The following is a 17604-nucleotide window of genomic DNA, read 5'->3' as shown; positions in this document are numbered from 1 at the left end:
ATAATTGACAACTTACGGAGACGTAGCCAGTGTCTAATCATGATAGGAATAATTGACAACTTAAGGAAACGTACCCGGTGTCTAATCATGTTAGGAATAATTGACAACTTTACAAATTGTTTACCGAATGCACCCGTAGAGGATATTTGTTTTGTCCTAAAATTTATTCTGTATACTTTCTTAAGTTTCTCTACCATTATGCCCCCAAATTTGCCTACTATGAGTTCATGTTATTTTTCCTTGGTTATCTTTGAAGCTTGGTCTGGAGCCATCAGCATATATCAAATACTGACATCTTTATCAGATGTACTTGTACCAAGTTTCGCTGTTTTTATTAGTTGACCATACACCAGCAATCACTATGCAGTGCTCATGGTGTGTGAGGGTAGTCAGTCAAATTATAGTGTCTGTGAAATACTAGTATTCACATTTCCCGATTGGGATTTGTGTTCCATTGAACAGTGATTTTTTGTTGAAAATGTGTCGTATCCGAGTTAATTTGAGACATTGATCGGGTTTTAGTGACGCCCATCTACTCGTAGCCTGAAACAGACGACTGTTTCGGACTCTATTCAAAGTAAAGGTGTGCCAAAATATAAGAGAAAGTCATACTTTGCGCTATTCTATGGCGGGAGACCATGGAGGTATACCTCCATGGGGAGACCAACTGCGCAAATCCCTTGGTATAATATGTACGTCACCATAATGATACATAACCACGACATTACTGTATAAGCATAGCCAGACACAGACTTGATATACTAAACAATGTGTTGTCGTCAGCAAAATGTTTAATACAACTATTGACAATGGACAAAGATTATTAATGTAAATACCCTGAGGTAACACTACTACTAACTTTTTATTCTTTGTAACCATTGCCAATCTCTCCGGGAAATGTGTATAAGTGTTAATAAAATTACTATTTATTTATTTATTTATTTATTTATTTATTTATTTATTTATTTATTTATTTATTTATTTATTTATTTATTTATTTATTTATTTATTTATTTATTTATTTATTTATTTATTTATTTATTTATTTATTTATTTATTTATTTATCTTTTTATTTATTTATCTTTTTATTTATTTATTTATTTATTTGTTGCTTCCCTTTTGTAACATGGGCTCACTATGTAAATTAGGAGCTGCACCAAATAAAAAATACATTTCACTCAAAGACTTATGGATAAAAAAACTTTTGATAAACAAAAAGAAATTAAGTTACATGAACTAAAATAACAAAATATAACAACAACAAAAACATCTAAAAGTAGCACAAAAAAAAATATGAAAACTAAAATATAAGAAGTACACTGGAAAAATATTAAATATTATCTGTATACTTCTTTCTACTCTCCATGGCATCAACTAAGAAATTTTTTGTAAAAGAATTAATTTCGTCACACTGGACTGAATACTGCCTTGTACTGTCACCCAGGATTAAACATAGCACTTATTTGTTTGCTATGAAGTCTTTATGTAAATTTAGTTCGTTTTTGTTACATAGGAGCATTTCAATCCTTTCCATAAGGGTTTTTCTCTGTGCTGAGAAACATTCACAATGTAATATGAAATGCTCAAGTGTTCCTTTTTGCAATACACCCAGTGATACTGTAAAAGTTTTGAAACAGTTTTGTAATTGAATAATTGTGCCATTGTCCCTACAATTTACAAACATGTTAAATGTACATTGATGTAACAGTTGAATCACACACCTTTCGTCTATACACGGTTACTATACGGTATTAGTAACCGTGGTCTATAGATGAATCAAATCATGTTATTTATTATTATTTATAGTAAGAGGTCAATAGTGATTAGTGTATGTTGGGTCCTCTTTTATTCAGTTTCTTTATCATTGAATTAAATTTGACGTTGGTTAGCTAAAGGACATTTAGGGATTCAAATCATTTGCTTTACTTTTTGCAGATGACGTCAGTGACTCAATTCAAACGTTCAGAAATTGATTCATATTTTCTCACAACTGTGTAGCAATTGTCATATGAAAATTAATTTACAAAAATAGTTATGATTTTGCATTGGTTCAATGCAAAATATGCAAATTTTTTTGTGTAGTTATTAGGCCTTTTAAATTTGTAGTTATTTTAGTTGCTTTATTTTACACTATTTTTACCATACTGTATCCATAAGCAGATTACAGTTGCGTAATAAACTATTATTATTATTGAACTGGACATTTTGTTTATGTTTGAGCTTAATTCCATGCCCAAGGGTATGCAGCGAGAAAAAGAACTGCACATTTTGTTGTTTTTGGAGTAACTAGCTGTTTAATGCGACTTTTCCGCTGTTTCATATTCATGAACACGCCACCTTTCCCGTACATGTATAAAGTTGTGTTTTTTTGGTGGAAAGTCAATTGATAAGCATTTTCGAAGGTTCAGTAGTGAATGTTTGCACATAGACGGAATCCAAGGAGAATAAACGCATAGACAATGTTGGAACAGCTTTCTGAAAGTCAAAGTAAACAACATCCGGGCACTGATGCCTAGCCTTAATTTATTTATTTATTTATTTATTTATTTATTTATTTATTTATTTATTTATTTATTTATTTATTTATTTATCAATTAACTGTTTTTTACTTGACTAGTTTCGCTGAACTACCTCCTTGGTTCCCACCATTCACTGTGTAATATGCCTCTTTTTGGCAAAGTTAATTGTTAACTGGTTTTAAATCAGGGGGGAAGCTTGAGGGTGACTCCTCAACCCAAAGGTCTCATTTGCATATTTATATTTACCTGTTTCTTACTTAGGTCTCATTTGCCTTTGTTTTTATAAACTACCATGTATAGGGCTAGTTAACTTAAAGGTCACTTTTGCATATTTGAGGGGGGTGACCAATCATTCGGCGACTGCCTATGGATTAACAGAGGTGGCGCTTTGCGCCGTTATTTAAGCATGGTTTTAACACTCTTAATTCAGTGTTCCTGCATTGCCTGCCTTTGCTGCCAATTTACCTCACCTGCTGCTGCTGCCGGTATCATATGTTTCAATAATGATGAAATACAAATAAATTTATAAATTTACATAATTACGTCATCGTATTGTACAAGTAGATACGTCGTTTTTTGCGTTTCTGGATGAGCTCAGCTTCAATATGTGATGTATCTATAAACAATGGGGAAATATTTTATTATTCACGGGTATCTTCACATTTCATATAACACAGGAGCCGACACTATCTCCAAGTTTAATATAAGTCGTATTTTTTGTTATGTTACCAGCAATTATGGTAGTAATATCTCCGTACAATAATTTTCAAAATAATTGTGATATCGAATTTATTTTTATTTTTTTTCAAAAATAGTTGATAGCTGATAACTAGTTTGTCACTTATCAATTGTTGAATAATGAAAGGCTTGTTTTAGTGAAATTTGTTCTTCTACCGCGGTATCTAGTAACAGTACTTCTACGAACAATTTCTACTGAGGACGATGGCGGACAAAACTTTTTAATACGAAGTTAAGGGGCCTAAGAGGTGATAGCATTTCAATCAATTACCTAGGTAGTCGATCTGCTCAGCAATGATGGCGGTAAATGGAAATTCGGTTTAGCCTGAGTCTCAGTTACCACCAAATTTGACCATATTATCGAACGTTTTGTCTCAGTAATACGGACGTACGGTGCGGACAACTTTGTTGATACCTCTGTAGTTTGTGGCAACACCGACTTAACGAAGACATTTCACAATCGATCGTCGAAGGAACATCTCGGTGTGTTCTTAGGTGAGTTTTAAAGTTAGCTCAGTTTGACCTGGCACAAGGATGCTAGTGTTTATAAGGGTCACATTGTTCATGTGACCTGCGACCTGCTCTCATCCATGTGCTCGGTACATGTATATGTTGGAATGACGACTGTCATCACTATTGATAGATTCACTCAGCTGGTTATTAATTAACCCATGTTAAATCACGTGACTGTCGACTTTATGTACCATTCGTTACGAGTAACCCATTTATAGTAACATTAAGAGAGATTTTTTCCCTGCCGCGACAATCTTCTGGAAATCCTAATTATTTTAATTAATTATTATCGTATTTAACTTGTCAATTGATAATATTGATGTAAACCTGTACTTATAATATTATTTTAATAGTGCAATAAATAAATCGAATGTAAAAACGTAATCCCTGTCAACGATGGATTTGCTGTAATTTTTCCAACTCACTGTGAGAAACAATTTCCCCCTAATTATTTCTTCTTCTGCTATCGATCTCTGCAGGATTTTTTTCTGTGCAAATTTGCCCCCCCCCCCCCCCGAGATTGTCCATTGTTATACATGGTCATGCAAAATCTTGTACCAAATTTTCAAGAAAAACATGTTAATTTGACCCAAGTTCATACACAGGATGTACACTGTGAGGAAGAAATAACAACAAAATAAAACCTTTTCAGTTACATCAAAAGTTAAATTTCTTTTGAAACTTAAGATATTGAAATAATACATTTTTTAAAAATAATTGAATGATCATAGATTTTTTCAAATACCATATTTATCCGGGTATAAGCCCAGGGTCTTGAACATGGAAAATTGCCAAAAAGAAGGGGTGGGCGTTTGCCAGGAGATCCCCGGCAAAAAAAAAAAAACGAAAATTCACGAAAATTTACAACACGCAGATCGAACTGCGGCAGGGAATAGAACGGCAAATGAAAACATGCAACGGAAATAAATGAACAACATGCAACATTAGAAGTAAAACAAAAATAATTTATTGCTTATAATGTGGCAAATAAACCAGAAATAATAATGGTTTGAATTAGGATTTTCCCGCCGACAAACACGCCCAACTTGAATACGCGTGAACTCAAAATGAATTAAAATGTCAGGGGTTAAACTGCGTAAAATGATTTCCGGTCTCGACAAATTACGAATCAACCATCATACAAGATCAATAATAATTTACAAATTTACAAAGAAAAAATTATAAAAATTCATAGCTGTTTGAAAAAACTTCTCAGATCTTTATTTGTACGTTCATTGCCATCTTCGTCAAACTCAAAACCCTCAAATGTCCAAGTCGGCGTCACTGTAGCTGTCGAACAAAATCCCTACAACTTATTCCTGAAGTTTGTCGATATCGTCCCACACAATTTGGACTTAGCACTTTTAATCCACGGATTTCGCAGTCTGTCAGCTTGGCACTTTTAATTCACGTCTAATCAGAATAAAGAGACAAGAAAAATTGGACTCGCACGGTGCTTTTGTTTACAGTCTAGCAATCATCTTTGACCTTTATGCATCTGCTTTACCGATTGGCTAAGAATGACATCACTACTAGTATTTCATCATGAAGGTCAAATCGTGACATTGCTTTCTTATCAGACTCGACGCTTATTAATCACGGTGAAAGTTATCATTCAGCAAGTTCCGGCGGTTGGAATGTCTCACTATATGGATATCGCGGCGGACTTGAAATAGAAAGTTTTTTTTTATCCAACGACAGAAGAATAGTTTTCATGACAGAAATGCAATAGCGGTGATAAAAGATGGTAAAAAAGTTGGCAGTCTTCGGCGTGACATTGCAAAATTGCTGGCCCCAGTTATGGATTCGCAAGCTGCTACAAAATATTTATAAAGCCAAAATAACGTGATTTCAACCATTCCCCCTGGTACGGGCTGCTACAATATTGCAACATTGTTTTCATTGTCGACGACGCTAAAGCCAAACGAGTGCGACACTTGCTTTAGTGGCTCTCCTTATACGATTTGCTTGAATCGTTTCTAAGGAAGCACAAACCAAACGGCCGGCCCTTTTTAGGGCCACGACATATTTCAAAAAGAGAACTACCGTTTCTGCTTTAATATTTATTTTTATAGACTTGCTGACTGTTATGATTCTGAAAAAAAAATCAGCGGTGAACGCGCTGTCCTGAAAGCAGAAAGCTGTCACAGCTATTTTGCGTTCACCCCTTGTTTTACGCAATTAACAATTTTTATAAGTATCACGACAGTCTTCAAGAAAGTCAACAGTTAACGAATAGAAAATATTTTTTTTGTTTTGTGTAGAAAAAGACCCCCTGGGCGTGTGCCCGGATATGACCTCAACTTCTTTATTGAGTCAAAAGTGGGGGATGGGCGTTTGTCCAGGCATGGGCTCTTACCCGGATAAGTACGGTACATTTCAATTTTACTATCGTTTCAGTCATTCTTTGAACGATTATGTTTAACTAAATATTGCTACACTACACAGCCCTCAAAGTTGCGACCATTTTGGTCGCCATGGCGACTAATTTATTTGACTGGCGATTAACAATATTTTCGTGGTCGCCGGAATGCGACTGTGCGAAAAATATTTGGCAACTAAGTTTTAACCACGCGAACGCGATTGCATTGCGCTGTCAGGGAGGTCGGTAACCATGACTGACCCTTGACCTATTATACCCACAATTCACCATTCTACACATGCGTGATTCGACCTCGCTTCCTGAACCTGCAGGCTGTCGTAGTTCTTTAGTCGACTGTACATTTTGTATTTTGATCACGGAACCTCGAAGGAACAATGAAACGAAGGAGCACTCATTCTTATTTTTCCCCAAATGAAAAGCTTCCTCGAACCGCTGATCGCACTGAGGCTGAGCTCATTCCGGAATTCCCTTCCACGAAGAATTTACCGACGACGAGTACGTCTGGTAGTGTTCGGAAATTTCAGACCACTTGGTTGAAGCTGTTTTCGTGGGTCAAGTGCGATCAAGTCAAACAAGTAATGACCTGCATCTACTGTAGTGCCTTTCCTGACAAGGCTGGAAATACGGACCTGGTTACTGGATCATCAAAGTTTAAGAAAGAAACATTTACTATCCATGGTCGAAGCAAAAAACATATCATCTGTGGAGATTGTTTTTTAAATAAAAACACAACAGTACAACAAAGTTTTGAGCGGCAAGCAACTACCAACACCGATCAAGCTAACGCTGACCTGAGGATAAAAATTAACACTGCGTACTGCATTGCGAAGTCGGAAATGCCATTTACAAAGTTCCGTACACAGCTGAATCTACAAAAGAAAAATGGACTGGACGTGGGAACTATGTATGCAAATGATGTAAAATGTGCCGAAATTGTAGCAACAGTCGCAGAAGTAATGAAACGGGACATCGGCGATAAAGCAAAGGAAAGCAGGTATATCAGTGTTATGTGTGATGGAGCAACAGACTCGTCCATAAAAGAAAATGAATCAATTATTGTGAGATATTTAGATGATGGTAAACCTGTGAACAAGTTGATGGGACTGGTTGAATTAGAACATGCCCATGCTGATGGTATGTATTTATTGAATACTTTTAGTTTTTAGTCCAAAATATTGCATGCGGATAATATTTTTTTTTAGATATTTAATAATAGTTAAACTTTGTATATAATGTTACTTTCTTTCTTTAATTACAGAGTTCAATTGTGCTATATAACTATTATTATACAAGATGATTAATCAAAATACAGGTATTGCTATGTATAAATAAATATATTATAAGCAAAGTTACATATTTTTGTAGTGTACACCTGTTAATCACATTCTATTTTCCGATTGTCTTGTTAATCAGCATTGTTTGTTCATTAATGTCAGGCATTGTAGCTTCAATTGACAAGGTGTTTGCATCAGTTGGATTTGAAGACTACAGAAATAAACTTATTGGTTTCTCTGCAGACGGTGCATCTGTAAATATGGGAGAAACTGGAGGGGTCAGGGCAAAGTTGGGCCAATCTTGTGAATGGTTGATTACTATTTGGTGCATGCCTCACAGGTATGGTATGGTTTAATATATGTTAATTTGAAACTTAACAAATCTGTGCATTCAGTAAAATAATGAATAACTAATTAATTTGCTCTTCATTTACTAACAGACTTGAGTTAGCTGTAATGGAAATGTAAACAGGCTCAACAAGTGATTGATGTTCTCCATTTAATTTATAAGACATATCATTACAGTAGCAAAAGCAGAAGAGAACTGAAAGCATTGGCCCATGAACTTGACATCAATGTATGCAACCCCACAAAAGTCAAGGGCACAAGATGGTCACCCCACACTGAAAAAGCATTGAGGCTACTGCTGAGAGGAAGTTATGATAATGGACGAGAGCCTTCAGGACAGTATCATGTTGTGTTAGCACATGCAGAACACCTTGCCTCCACCAGCACTAATACAGATATCAAAGGAAGGTCACTGAATGTTTCCAAATGGATGAAGGACTTTAATTTTGTTGTGTTCTGTCATTTTCTGTTGGATATGCTCTATATTATCAGATCACTGAGCCAACTACTACAATCGAACAAAACCATTCTACCATTAGCTGTGTCATCACTTAGGAACACTATTTGTAGAATAGAGAATCTTACTGTAGGTGTACTACAAGGTGGAATACTGCAAGACTTGCTGACACTGATACAACTACAACAACTTAATGATGCTGAAGATATAAGATATCAAGGTGTGGTACTCAAGAATTTTGTAAACATTGAAGTTGATCCCACAGATCTGTCTTCACTTCCATGTGTTCTTGTTATTGCAACGAAGACAGCAGTAGACATGGTGATCAATGGAATGAAGAGGAGATTCAGTCACATGCTTGGTGATGTTGATGATGTTCGTGGAGCCGCCAAGGCTGTTGCATGTTTCAGAATATTTCATCATGACACCTGGCCAGATGTGGATAATGACCTTGTTAATTATGGCGATGATGAACTTAATTACCTGTTAGAATGGTTTGGTCCAGTTTTGACAAGGTGAGTGGTACATTACCATTCTGTTTTATCAGTGGACGTTTTTAATTTTATCAATCTCAAGTTGTATTCCATTACATGCTTAAAGTATATTATATTAACTCTGCCATTGATTCTTTCACAGGAACAACTGCAATTTGGATATGGTCTTGCATCAATGGAGCCTTTTGAAAACTCTAGTGAACCAGGAATTTCTTACCAAATCATACAGTGGTTTATGGGAAGTCATGCTTACAAAGAGTCCGTATCAAGAGGATTTCAAGGTAAAGTTTTAAATTTAATTTACTCCAATCCAGAGACAGTGAGCTTGCTTCAACTCCAATATTTCTTTGTATGTAAATGTTAAACTTTTACATTTTTTCTAGGACCTGCTCCACCTAATACAACTGATGCTAGTAATTCCTGTGACATCTGCTCAATGTGAGCGTGTGTTCAGTGCACAGAACAGAATTAAGAGCGACTGCAGAAGTTCTTTAGCTACCCAAACAGTGGAACATTTAATACGCATTTCATCAGATGGTCCAAGTCTCGATGACTTTGATACAGAAAGTGTTGCAAGATGCTGGAGCAAAAGACCAAGGAGAATCCAATACACTGCTTGGCCTGAGGACTAGCTACCCTTCAGTATTGTTCAACATGCTTGATATGTAATATTTATATATGTACCCAAATAAAAAATCTAAAATGAAACTTGTTTTGGTATTATGTTTTTTCCTATATTTAAAAAAATAGCTAGTTCTGGCGACCAAACATTTGGCTTGGCGACTAAAAATTTAGATTGGCCACTAAGACATTTCACTTGGTAGCCAAGGGCCACTGAAAACAATTTCAAGCTTTGAGGGCTGCTACAGCAAGTTATTATCAACATTGTCGGTAAATGTACAGCCATTGCTTCCAATGTTGTTGAATTTGTTTTGCTAACATCAAGTTTGTTTTGATACATTCACAATTTACCCAGACTTCAAGTCCCCGCTCCACTGTCAAATCATGCACTCGTTGTCACATTCACAGTCATCATGTTGCGGAGTAAACAGGGATTCCTGACTCCACCTGTGATTCGCGAAAAGATAGTTGAGCTGTATTTAGAAGGAATATCTTTTGCTGACATAGCGAAAAGGGTTGGTGTGACGAAATCTACTGCGTATAATATATGCAAAAACTTCACCTCAACTAGTGATACTGAACATGATACTGGCGGTCCACAGCAATGCCCGAAACTTAATGATAACGTGTTACAGCACATCGAATTATACAACAACACCAAGCCAAGTATTTATTTGAGGCAGATTAGAAGAAATGTAATTGCCGAAAATGTGTGTACCATCGATACTGTCCCGTGCTTATCAACTATTCATTGTGCTATTACTAAATATTTGGAGATGAGCTGAAAGAAGTTGACCAGTGTTGCCACCAAGCCTAGGACGGAACGCAACGAAGAGTGGACTCTGGATTTCATAGATATTGTTACCAACTATGATGTCGAACAACTACATTGGTTTGATGAATCATCCGTTATTAAAACTACTGTAAATCGCGTGTACGGTCACGCTAAAAGGGGAAAAGCTGCTGTAGAAATCCAGAGACACGCTACCAACGCAAATTACACTGTAAATTTACTAGTTAGCTAGTTACTAGATCGACAACGTCAACATTATTGATTGTCTATCAAACGGCTTGGAAATGGTTAATTTCTTTGAAGAAGCCGTGAGGACTATGGACGCTTTTGGAAATCCGGTTTTATCTCAAGGGGATTGCATCATTTTTGACTGGCCGTCAAGTTGAGCCAGTTCTCCGAGGGTTGTTACGTGGACAGGGGGTTGAACTTTTGTTTCAACCACCCTATAGTCCTCAATTCAATGCATCTGAACTTCGTTTTCGTTATTTAAAAATATATCTGAAAGATAACGAGGAGTATACATACAATTTCACTGAACTAGCCATTGCAGATGCTCTCACTCGGATTGGACGGGGCGTATGTTGACGGTTTGCTAATTTGTGGATATAATTTTTAACTTTTGCCTTGTCTCTGAGACATAAACCAAACGACCCTTTTCAGGGCCACCACATCCTTTGAAAGAGAATACCATAGTGTATGTGTCTGAATATGTCTGTAAACTGGAAATGGGTGCAGCCATGTAGTTGTAGTATCAATTATAATATCAATTTGAACACGAAGTGCGTTCATTCACCGTAAAAATGGTGTCCCTCTCGCTAGTGAGGTGGTCAATAAAACTGTTGTAATCAAAGTCATCACTATGAAACTCAGCTTGTGATATATATATATATATTGGTATAATTCATGTACCCGATGATTGTCAGTCCGATCAGGGCCGATTTGAAATGCATTGTGGGTCCAATGACGGCGACTAGAAGTCTGGGTGCATCGCGAATGTATCAAAACAAACTTAATTGTAGCAAAACGACTTCAACAATATTGTAAGCAATTGCTGTACATTTACCGACAATGTTGATAATAACTTGCTGTAGGGTAGCAATATTTAGTTCAACATAATCGTTCAAAGAATGACTGAAACGATAGAAATAGTTTGCTGTATGCTTCAATACACATATAATGAGTTCATGTTAGTAAATTGCCTGCTTTTTTAGAAATCATACTTCAACATTGATAATTCACATTCACAAGGAAATAGGATAAATGAGGCATCAGTAAAAAACTACTCCCTGTTTAGAAGAAATCCAATATGGCTGCCAAACCACGTGACCAACCCAAAACAAATACACATGGATGCTAAAAAACTTTTACGTCAATATGTTCAGTGGTTCTGAAGAAATAAATTTGATTGACTGCATTTTTTTTTTACTATATGGGGAAAACATATACCAATCATTACCTATTAAAAAAATGCCTAGACCCTCAGAAAAAGTTCAAAATGGCCACTTGTTAGTCCCCGTTCGGACGCAGTCTGAAAACAGGGATTTATGTTTTGACCTTCATGTTTGGCATGTATCCGGCCCTGAAATGCTTTGACCAATCACAATCAAACTTCACACATACATTATACATGATATTTTACATATGAGCATCAATTTGTTACACTACCTGATTCAAGATGGCCAAATGGCGGCCATTTTTGTTCTAAAAATCATCAAAATCAAGCATTGCTTGGCTGTTTACAGATGGATTTTGTTCAAACTTGGTATATCCGTTGGACATTATAGGGCCTTAATGCACATCATTTTGTTTTCAGATAATATTCAAAATGGCCGACTGGCAGCCATTTTGTTTTAATGAATGTGGTTCTCGTGCCATATCTCTGACTTCAAATTTTAAATATTCATTATACATGATGTCATAGATAGACAGATATATTGGTTTGACGATCCTATTCAAAATGGCCAAATGGTGGCCATTTTTGTGCTAAAAAATCATCAAATATCAAGCATTTCTGGCATTTATGAATGGATTTCGTTCAAACTTATAACATACATTTGACATTACAGGTTCCTAATGCACATCATTTTATTTTTCAGATCTGATGCAAAATGGCTGACTGGCGGCCTTTTTGTTTTAATGAATGGGCTTTTAGAGCCATATCTCTGAAATGCTTTGACTGATTGTGTTCAAATTTTATATATTCATTATACATCATGTTATATATATAAATGTATTCAAAATTGCTGATTTTGTTAGTCCCCGTTCGGACACAGTTCGAAAACGGGGACTTATGTTTTGACCTCCATGCGTGCGTCTGTGTGTGCGTCCGGACCTGTATCTTAGAAATGCCTGGACCAATCACAATCAAACTTCACACATACATCATACATGATATTATACATATGCGCATCAATTTGTTTCACGATCTGATTCATGATGGTCGAATGGTGGCCATTTTTGTGCTAAAAATCATCAAAATCAAGCATTTCCCGGCTATTTACAGATGGATTTTGTTTAAACTTGGTATATACATTAGACATTATAGGACCTTGATGCACTTCATTTTGTTGCACGATCTGATTCAAGATGGCCGAAGGGCGGCCATTTTTGTGCTAACAAATCCTAAAAATCAAGCATTTCTCGGCTGTTTACAGATGGATTTTGTTCAAACTTGGTATATACATTCGACGTTATGGGACCTTGATGCAAATAATTTTGTTTTTCAGGTAAGATTAAAAATGGCCGACTGGCGGCCATTTTGTTTTAATGAATGTGGCTCTTGTGTCATATCTCTGACTTGCTTTCACTGATTATATTTAAATTTGAAATATTCATTATACATGATGTCATAGATAGACAGATATATTGGTTTGACGATCCTATTCAAAATGGCCATTTTTGTCCTAAAAAATCATCAAATATCAAGCATTTCTGGATGGATTTTGTTCAAACTTGGTACATATATTAGACATTACGGGTTCCTGATGCATATCATTTATTTTTCAGATCAAATTCAAAATGGCTGTCTGGCGGCCATTTTGTTTTAATGAATGGGCTTCTAGACCCATATCTCCGACTTGTTTTGACTAATTATATTCAAATTTGAAATATTCATTATACATGATGTCATAGACAGATATATTGGTTTGACGATCCTATTCAATGGTGGTCATTTTTGTGCTAAAAAGTCATCATTTATCAAGCATTTCTGGTATTTATGGATGGATTTCGTTCAAACTTGGTACATACATTAGACAGGTTCCTGATGCACGTCATTTTATTTTTCAGATTGGATTCAAAATGGCTGACTGATGGCAATTCTGCTTTAATGATTGGGGTTCTAGAGCCATATCTCATAAATGCTTTGACTGATTATATTCAAATTTTATATATTCGTTATACATCATGTTATATATATATATACATGTATTCAAAATTGCTGATTTTGAATGCTGTTCCAGAGCAATATCTCTCAATATGGACAAGTACTTGTTTGACAATCAGATACAAATGTCAATCATTTTAATGTTAAAAAATCATATTCCTGACATGGTTATATTCCAGCTATATTACTATAAAACAAAACTATATATCTTAAATTTGATAACTAACGGGGACTGTGCCATGCATGGCTTGTTTTATTTAATGCTGTTCCAGATCAATATCTCTCAATGTGGACTCGTTTGACGATCAGATACAAATGTCAATCATTTTAATGTTAAACAATCATCATAATCATATTCCTGACATGGTTATATTCCAGCTACATGTATATTACTATATACAAATCTATATATCTTAAATTTGATAACTAACAGGGACTGTGCCGTGCATGACTTGTTTAACTTAAATCTAAGATGGCTGCCAAACCAGTTTACCTGCTGATTCCAAGTTTTACAGGTTACACACATTGTTCTAACATGTATAACTTTGTTATTAAGCAGAATAATGGATGGAACAGATGGTGATGGCGAATCAAGTCCCGGGAAATCCGAACCGAAATTTTCAATTGGTTTAGATGTTCTTGCTAGATGGTCTGATGGACTGTTCTATCTGGGTACAATTCAAAAGGTAAAACTGAGATCCTCTTTACCAATTTTATTCATGTCATAATTTGCAAATATCATCTCTCAATTATAGTTTTTACACATTTTTTTAATTAATTCTTCATGCATTATGGTAGTTTTCAATCTTGTATCAAATAGCTCAATTTTTAGCTCTTCATATTTCTGATTGTGTAGTCTGTGGTATGTTGTCAACTTTTCACATTTTTGTCTTCTTCAAAAATATTGAACCAAATGCTTTCATATTTGCAACATAGATTTTTGGGGTAGTCGTCTGTCAGATTTGTTCACTTCGTGATATCTTCAATTCTCTAATTTTAATGAATATTTTTGTCATTTTTGGTTAAAAGTGATATTTTTGACTTGTTGAAAACCACAAGTCCAATTGCTTTGATATTACATATATAGGTACTACAGGTAGACCTCTCTCAGATTTGTTCATTTCATGATGATATATTCAATTATCTAATTTTGATGAATATTTTTGTCATTTTTAGTAAAAAATTATATTTTTGATTTCTTGTTGAAAACAGCAAGTCTATTTGTTTTGATAGTATACATATTGTTCAATTATCTAATGATATCTTCAGTTCTTTAATTGAGATGAGCATTGCTAACAGAAGATCTATCTCAGCCGAAAGGCTGCCTGTTTATTTTTCCCAATGACCTCAACTGACCTATATTCTCTGGTGCCACAGGCAGTGTGTATTTTATATATGTGCTTGGATACTATGGTCAAAACAAGTTGGAACTTGCACAGAGTGAATATTTATAACATATTACCATTCATGGTTATTCCTGTTTGAGCATAATTTTGCAAATGTAACTTTTACATTATTTCATAAATAATAAAATAAAAAAAATATACTTGTTCCTGCGTAGGTTGACCATGAACATGAGAAGTGTTTTGTGGTGTTTGAAGATAACTCTGAACACTGGTCACTCTTCAAGGATTTGCAAACTGGTAAGTCACATGACAAAGAACTAAATGTGAAATATTGTGCATAGTTCTAACCAATAGCATCACAGAACACAGTGGGTGCTTGGAAATGTTTGTCAATTCTAACCAATAACATCATAGAACACAGTGGGTGTTTGGAAGTGTTTGTCAATTCTAACCAATAACATTAAGAACACAGTGGGTGCTTGAAAGTGTTAACCAATAGCATCACAGAATGCAGTGGGTTCTTGGTAGTGTTTGTCAGTGTTAACCAATAGCATCCCAGAACACAGTGGGTGTTTGGAAATGTTTGTCAATTCTAACCAATAACATCATAGAACACAGTTGGTTCTTGGAAGTGTTTGTCAATTCTAACCAATAACATCATAGAACACAGTGGGTGCTTGAAAGTGTTTGTCAGTGTTAACCAATAGCATCACAGAATACAGTGGGTTCTTGGTAGTGTTTGTCAGTGTTAACCAATAGCATCACAGAACACAGTGGGTGTTAGGAAATGTTTGTCAATTCTAACCAGTAGCATCACAGAACACAGTGGGTGTTTGGAAGTGTTTGTCAATTCTAACCAATAACATCATAGAACACAGTGGGTGTTTGGAAGTGTTTGTCAATTCTAACCAATTACATTCAGAACACAGTGGGTGCTTGAAAGTGTTTGTCAATTCTAACCAATAACATCATAGAACACAGTTGGTTCTTGGACGTGTTTGTCAATTCTAACCAATAACATCATAGAACACAGTGGGTGCTTGAAAGTGTTTGTCAGTGTTAACCAATAGCATCACAGAATGCAGTGGGTTCTTGGTAGTGTTTGTCAGTGTTAACCAATAGCATCACAGAACACAGTTGGAAATGTTTGTCAATTCTAACCAATAACATCATAGAACACAGTGGGTGTTTGGATGTGTTTGTCAATTCTAACCAATAACATCATAGAATGCAGTGGGTTCTTGGAAGTGTTTGTCAATTCTAACCAATAACATTAAGAACACAGTGGGTGCTTGGAAGTGTTTGTCATTGTTAACCAATAGCATCACAGAACACAGTTGGAAATGTTTGTCAATTCTAACCAATAACATCATAGAACACAGTGGGTGTTTGGATGTGTTTGTCAATTCTAACCAATAACATCATAGAATGCAGTGGGTTCTTGGAAGTGTTTGTCAATTCTAACCAATAACATTAAGAACACAGTGGGTGTTTGGAAGTGTTTGTCAATTCTAACCAATAACATCGTAGAACACCGTGGGTGTTTGGAAGTGTTTGTCAATTCTAACAAATAACATCATAGAACACAATGGGTTCTTGGAAGTGTTTGTCAGTGTTAACCAATAACATCATAGAACACAGTGGGTGTTTGGAAGTGTTTGTCAATTGTAACCAATAACATCATAGAACACAGTGGGTTCTTGGAAGTGTTTGTCAATTGTAACCAATAACATCATAGAACACAGTGGGTGTTTGGATGTGTTTGTCAATTGTAACCAATAACATCATAGAACACAGTGGGTGTTTGGAAGTGTTTGTCAATTCTAACCAATAACATCATAGAACACAGTGGGTGTTTGGATGTGTTTGTCAATTCTAACCAATAACATCATAGAACACAGTGGGTGTTTGGAAGTGTTTGTCAATTGTAACCAATAACATCATAGAACACAGTGGGTGTTTGGATGTGTTTGTCAATTCTAACCAATAACATCATAGAACACAGTGGGTGTTTGGAAGTGTTTGTCAATTGTAACCAATAACATCATAGAACACAGTGGGTGTTTGGATGTGTTTGTCAATTCTAACCAATAACATCATAGAACACAGTGGGTTCTTGGAAGTGTTTGTCAATTCTAACCGATAACATTAAGAACACAGTGGGTGTTTGGAAGTGTTTGTCAATTCTAACCAATAACATCATAGAACACAGTGGGTGTTTGGAAGTGTTTATCAATTCTAACCAATAACATCATAGAACACAGGGGGTGCTTGGAATTGTTTGTTAATTCTAACCAATAACATCATAGAACACAGTGGGTGTTTGGATGTTTTTTTCAATTCTAACCAGTAGCATCACAGGACACAGTGGGTGTTTGGAACTGTTTGTCAATTCTAATCAATAACATTAAGAACACAGTGGGTGCTTAGAAGTGTTTCTAAGTGTTAACCAATAACATCATAGAACACAGTGGGTGTTTGAAAGTGTTTGTCAATTCACACCAGTAGCATCACAGGATACAGTGGGTGTTTGGAAGTGTTTGTCAGTGTTAACCAATAACATCATAGAACACAGTGGGTTCTTGGAAGTGTTTGTCAGTGTTAACCAATAGCATCACAGAACACAGTGGGTGTTTGGAAGTGTTTGTCAATTCTAATCAATAACATTAAGAACACAGTGGGTGCTTAGAAGTGTTTCTAAGTGTTAACCAATAACATCATAGAACACAGTG

General features: G+C 35.6%; 1 protein-coding gene across 1 annotated transcript in view; it reads left to right on the top strand.

Moving 5' to 3' along the window:
* Positions 1–3550: 3550 nt before the first annotated feature.
* Positions 3551–17604, top strand: part of LOC144343331 (metal-response element-binding transcription factor 2-like) — a 74988-nt gene continuing 60934 nt past the window's right edge. Inside the window, exons 1-3 of the mRNA XM_085492061.1 lie at positions 3551–3753; positions 14086–14212; positions 15088–15169. Coding sequence (XP_085348187.1) covers positions 14090–14212; positions 15088–15169 — 205 coding nt within the window. The 5' untranslated portion in view covers positions 3551–3753; positions 14086–14089. The remainder of the gene's footprint in view (positions 3754–14085; positions 14213–15087; positions 15170–17604) is intronic.

Source organism: Saccoglossus kowalevskii, chromosome 17 (genome assembly GCF_978046115.1).
Source record: "Saccoglossus kowalevskii chromosome 17, keSacKowa6.1, whole genome shotgun sequence".
In the NCBI taxonomy this organism is placed as follows: Eukaryota; Metazoa; Hemichordata; class Enteropneusta; family Harrimaniidae; genus Saccoglossus; species Saccoglossus kowalevskii.
This window is presented reverse-complemented; position numbering and strand designations above follow the sequence as displayed.